The following is a 5,300-nucleotide window of genomic DNA, read 5'->3' on the forward strand; positions in this document are numbered from 1 at the left end:
GAGCAGTATGGAGTCTGCGAAACTAGAGCCCTATGTGTTTTTGGACGTTTGAATCTGGGGCGCCGTCAGCCTCCATTAGGTGGAGTTGTGTTGCTACCTCCTCTCCCCTTGGATCTCTGCAAGTGATGTGAGGACTCTAAAACTTCACCTGAGCCTCCCTCGGCATATGGGGGAGTAGATAATGGCTGAATATTTATTGTTGGGTGCACTATCCCTTTAAAAACAAAAAGTGTCTCCACTGAAAGAGATATTTAAGGTTGATCTGGTGTCAGATACTTTACAGTTGACCTACTTTCATTTCCAGCACTCCAAGATGACTCACATGAAGGACAGACTCCTCCTGAAACCTCAGCTCAGTGACTTTGGTGCACTGGTCTTGTATCAAGCTGTGGTTTTCCTTCTGCTAACACACTCCAGTGGAGGTAAATGACACACAACAACAGATTGGTAATCATTATCAGAGTTTAGACACGATACCATAAAATATCATACAGTAGAAACAACTGTACTGTGAGGCCAGAACACTACAAACAGACACAAGACAAAACCTGAGCTGGAAAATAACCTTTTGTTGTACTGATATTATTTAGAACTTTAAAAAGCAGTAAAAGTAGGATTTCACAAACAGACCTGTTTGTCCCTCAGGTCAGTCTCAGGTGATCGGCACGTCTCAGGCAATGGTGGCAATGGTTGGTGCCGACACCATTCTGCCATGTCACCTGGAAACTGCCGTGGATGCTACCGACCTGACTGTGGAGTGGGCGAGACCTGACCTGGAACCAAGATTTGTCCATTTGAGGCGAGACAGTAAGGAGCTGGTGCAGGAGGGGCATCAACTGTTCACGGGGAGGACATCACTGTCCACCAACAAACTGAAGTGTGGAGACGTTTCACTGAAACTGTCCAATGTAAGACTTTCTGATGCCGGGACATACAGATGCCTTGTTCCCGATTCTGGCACAGAATCTGTGGTCGTGCTCTCTGTTGGTAAGTTTGCATTAATGCGTCGTGCACTATAAAAAACTACAATGATCCATGAAAGGTATAACTGCATTACATAGTGATACCGGCAGCAGAGATTTGCACAGACACTACTGTTTACAAGATCAGAGAAGAGGTCATGTTCAGGTTTAGTTCTCATTGTGTCCTGAGCTCCAAAAAGAGAGACACAGGAGCTAACCGGACGGGCACCAGAAGGGAACCAGGCTCAACAAATTGGGTTGACTCCAGGACCATATGCACCAACCAGACTTGCATTCAGGCGCACCCAAAAGGGAGCTCTGCTGACTAGAAAAATACTTGTCCTAACTGTAAGGATACTTGGAGTGACCACAGGAGTATTAGTGACTGCTGATCAATTGGACTGACAGCAGCAGTCCCTGGATCAGCCATGTGGGCATTTGGGTCAAGCAGAAAGAGTTTTAGACCAGTAAGAATGGCACCGTAGCTGACCAGAGTAAATGGGCCAAGAAAAGAGATCAGAGGAAGATTTGGACCGACCTAATGAGCACAAACACTGACAATAGGGTACAATAGCTTGACCACAGGGGCATTTATGCCTAAAGAAAGGTATTTTGCTCAACCAGAGGGGCACTAGTGCTGAGCAGAGGAGCACAAAGCCAACTGAGTTGACATGAAGGGCCTTTTGATCGATCAGGGCCAACCAGAAGGTTCTTGTTCTGACAAGAAGGGTATATGGGCCAACCACCAGGGGGTTCATGTGGACTCAGAGGCACTTATGCCAAGTGGAGGGCATGTGCCAACTGCAGAGCCACCTGGATCACCTCTAGACTAGCACTTGAACTAACAGGAGGAATATGAAATGATTACAGAGACATTTTGGTCCACCAGAAAGGTATTCGGGCTAATCAAAGGGGTACTTGGACTGACCAAAGGGTATTTGGGCAGACTATGTGTCAGGGTACCAGTGTGAGGCACTTCATTCTTGTGACTTACTTTATCTTTTACATTTCTACTCTCCATCAGGCTCTGTCTCCTCAACTGGCGTAGAGATTTCCAAAGTCAGCAACGGAGTGTTGTTGGTGTGTGAGTCTGCAGGCTGGTATCCAGAGCCTGAGGTGTTGTGGCTGGACAGTGAGGGAAACCTCCTCTCTGCTGGACCTCCAGAGACAGTCAGAGGTCCTGATGACCTCTATACTGTCAGCAGCAGAGTGACTGTGGAGAAGAGACACGGCAACAGCTTCACCTGTAGAGTCCAGCAGAGGAACATCAACCAGACCACAGAGACAACTCTTCATCTTCCAGGTAGAAAACATGACGTGTGAGTGACTGATGTTTCCACTGAGTTCGTCCAACAGTTCAAGTCCAGTTTCATCTGTTCTGTGTTTTATACTTTCAGTTTCTCTCTTCATGTTCGAGACCAGCACTGCTGCTCGTATCATCATCTGCTTGGTTGTGTCCATTGTGCCTGTTGTTGCAGTCGTCGTTGTCGTGATGAAATGGGGACGAAACAAAAAAGGTAAGTCACAATTTCCTTCTTTTTTTTGTCCAAACTTCAAATTACTCACATCTCCTTCATTGTTTCATTCGTCGTGGGTGTGAAGGGCTGAAACCCACCTGATGTGATCTCAGCCTCAGTGTGACCCACTGCAGTATGGAACACAAAACTCGTTGGGCATTAGCTCGCTTTAACATCGTCCTTTAACAACAGAAAGTCCTGATGAGTCCAGAGCTGCGCTGTCCCTCAGACTCAACAGCTGCAGCTTCACCACAGCTAACATCACTTTAAAGGCCTTTTCTTACCATGAGTAGCTTTGATGTCCAGTTTCACATTTTAAATTAAACCTGAGTGTTTTTTACATTGTTGTTGATAAAGGTTACACTAATAACCCTAGTACCAAATCAGAACTGCTGTATTTCTCTGTTTTCATGATTTCAGCGTAGAGCAACGCTGCGTTAACAAAACAGGTTTGAACTTCAGACTAAACACACGTCTCTTGTGTTCACACAGAAACCACAGACCACAACACAGAATATCTGATGGTGGGAGAAGGAGACAGAGAGACGCCCATGACAGGAAGGGAGACTATCATATATCTGGACAACACAAAGGCAAAACTTGATGAGGAGTTACAGAAGACTGAGGAAGAACTGAAACATGTAAAACAGATGGTTGAAAGACTGACGAAGCAGAAGACTGATCTGAAGAACCAGACACAAGGACTCAACTTACTGCTGCAGGAGGACAAGGCGCAGATGGTGGAGTGTGAGAAGAAACTGAGGGAGAACCCCAAAGTTGACAAAGACGCAAAAATACAGAAGCGTCAAAAGGCCCAAAAGGCTGTGGAGTGGAGAAAGAGAGAACATGATGAACTGTCAGAGAACACACAGGAACTACTGGAGACAACAGAGCAGATGATTATTGAAATGTCAGTAAGGAAGGGAAAACTAGAGCGAGAGAAGGAGCGAATAATGAAACACCTGGAGGTGACAGAGAGAAGGAGAGAAGAGGTTCAGAAGAAACTTCAGTCAGAGGGAGAAGAGGAAATGAAACATGCAGCACCCAGTGATCCATCACCTGAAGCGTTTACCTGCTTATTACAAACACCTCCAACTACAGTCCGTTCTCTGAACACATCCTCCAGGTCAGGTGACTGAACAAACAGTAACAGACCACGTCATGTTGCCAGTTTTTGATTACACTGTGCTTTGATATTATCTTTGTATAATTGTTGTAAATTCAGACGAGCTCTTTGCTTCATTAACACTTTGTACAATATGTGTGATTATGACCCAGAATGATTTGTGGTACGTCAAAGTTCTTATAACCCATCTGTTCTTTTATAAAGGGTTAAAGTCAATATAATTAAAAGACATTTTAAACTGAATCTTACCCAGATTTGATCTTCTGTCCCAGTTTACTGTGCTGTTGTGTTTCCTTCAGATAAGATGATGAGATCAGCTCAAAGATGAAACTAGAAAACTGCTGATCTTCATCAGTCCATGTGCTGAAAGTCCTCCCAACATGTCCCCAGTGATCTGTAAACAAGACTTTGTGGCAGTTGCTGATGTTTAACCTTTGACCAATGCAGATATTTTTGTATGTTTTTTAATCATTATTTCCTTTTTTAAAGATGTTTGTAAAGAGTTGAATAATAAACCTTTATCATAATTACTGTGGAGAACATATATCTGCTCAGACATGACAGGCGCGCCACAGGGAACCCTCTTTGTAGCTTGTTAATGCTAACGAGGGCTGTCACATCTGATTGTGTTGCTCAGAGTTATGTTGATATTGGTCCTGATAAACCTCTGTGTTTCAACAGTTTCTCTGCTGGTCATAGTTCACAGCAGTTTGTGTCTCTTCACTGTGCTGTTCTGATCGTCTCAAACAGGATGGACAGACAGGAGTATGTAGCTCAATAAAACACACCGACACAGAGGACGTTTACAGGATCGTATGCTCCTTCTACAGTATCATTAACTGTGATACTATGACTATGACGCCAAATGCTGCAAGGCATGATGGTATATTTACTGCTTTATGACCTTGATCAAAGTCATTCATTAAACTCAACTATTATCTGTCATTTCCTCCTTTGTGTGTTCACTCTGCCACTCACCTTCACATGTGAGTGGGTAGTTCCCACAGTGACGTCGTCCCACTGGCCGCAGCGCCATCAGCAGAGCCGCCACTTAAAAGGTGGAGAAAGTCCCTCAGTGATAAGTGTAAGTGTGTAAACATGACAGGCTTGATCGAGTCTCTGTGAACGAGACAGAAAACACACACAGTTTCTGCATGAGGCACGGGGCTGTTTCAGTGTTATAAAATATAATTCATTGTTAGATATTTTAATAGCAGACAGGCCGTGCTAACTTTATGCTTCTGTTATGTTTTACTTCAAGCACTTCAATGGGACCTCTGGATACTGCACTGACAGCAGTGTCTAAACAATAAAAATTTAGCCAGCTGATCGAAGGAATTACTTTTTACAGCATGTAATCACATTTTAGAACGAGGTGGTGCTCCAGCCCATGAGTGTCCACATTATATTAAATCATCTGGAGAAAATATCACTAACATTGATCTGATTTAAGATGGAAATGAGATTTTAGGAGAGAGCGGCAGCAGACTGAGGCTGATAGCACCTCATCCAACTTGGTGAGCCCCTCACACCCATCCCCCACTCCTCACACCTCCTCTGGCTCCCATGCTACCTGCCCTCCTCTGACTTTGGACTCCAACTCTCCCCCTCCTCAACCTGCACTCTTTACACCTCTACATGTTAGGAGACAGCTGAGCAAACTCCCCGCCGGTAAGGCTGCAGGCCCTGATGGTG

General features: G+C 44.6%; 1 protein-coding gene across 3 annotated transcripts in view; it reads left to right on the forward strand.

The window, feature by feature from the left end:
* Positions 1 to 4,550, forward strand: part of LOC126403944 (butyrophilin subfamily 3 member A2-like) — a 6,086-nt gene extending 1,536 nt beyond the window's left edge. The window contains exons 1-6 of one of the 3 annotated variants that reach the window (XM_050066813.1): positions 13 to 127; positions 305 to 422; positions 646 to 987; positions 1,987 to 2,265; positions 2,360 to 2,479; positions 2,972 to 4,550. In XM_050066813.1, the coding sequence (XP_049922770.1) occupies positions 314 to 422; positions 646 to 987; positions 1,987 to 2,265; positions 2,360 to 2,479; positions 2,972 to 3,618 (1,497 nt within the window). In that variant the 5' untranslated portion in view covers positions 13 to 127; positions 305 to 313 and the 3' untranslated portion in view covers positions 3,619 to 4,550. Of the gene's footprint in view, positions 1 to 12; positions 128 to 304; positions 423 to 645; positions 988 to 1,986; positions 2,266 to 2,359; positions 2,480 to 2,971 lie in introns of those variants that run through there. The other 2 variants (XM_050066814.1, XM_050066812.1) reach the window with 2 other exon arrangements.
* The last annotated feature ends 750 nt before the right edge of the window (positions 4,551 to 5,300 follow it).

The sequence above is a fragment of the Epinephelus moara genome, chromosome 17 (genome assembly GCF_006386435.1).
Source record: "Epinephelus moara isolate mb chromosome 17, YSFRI_EMoa_1.0, whole genome shotgun sequence".
In the NCBI taxonomy this organism is placed as follows: domain Eukaryota; kingdom Metazoa; phylum Chordata; class Actinopteri; order Perciformes; family Serranidae; genus Epinephelus; species Epinephelus moara.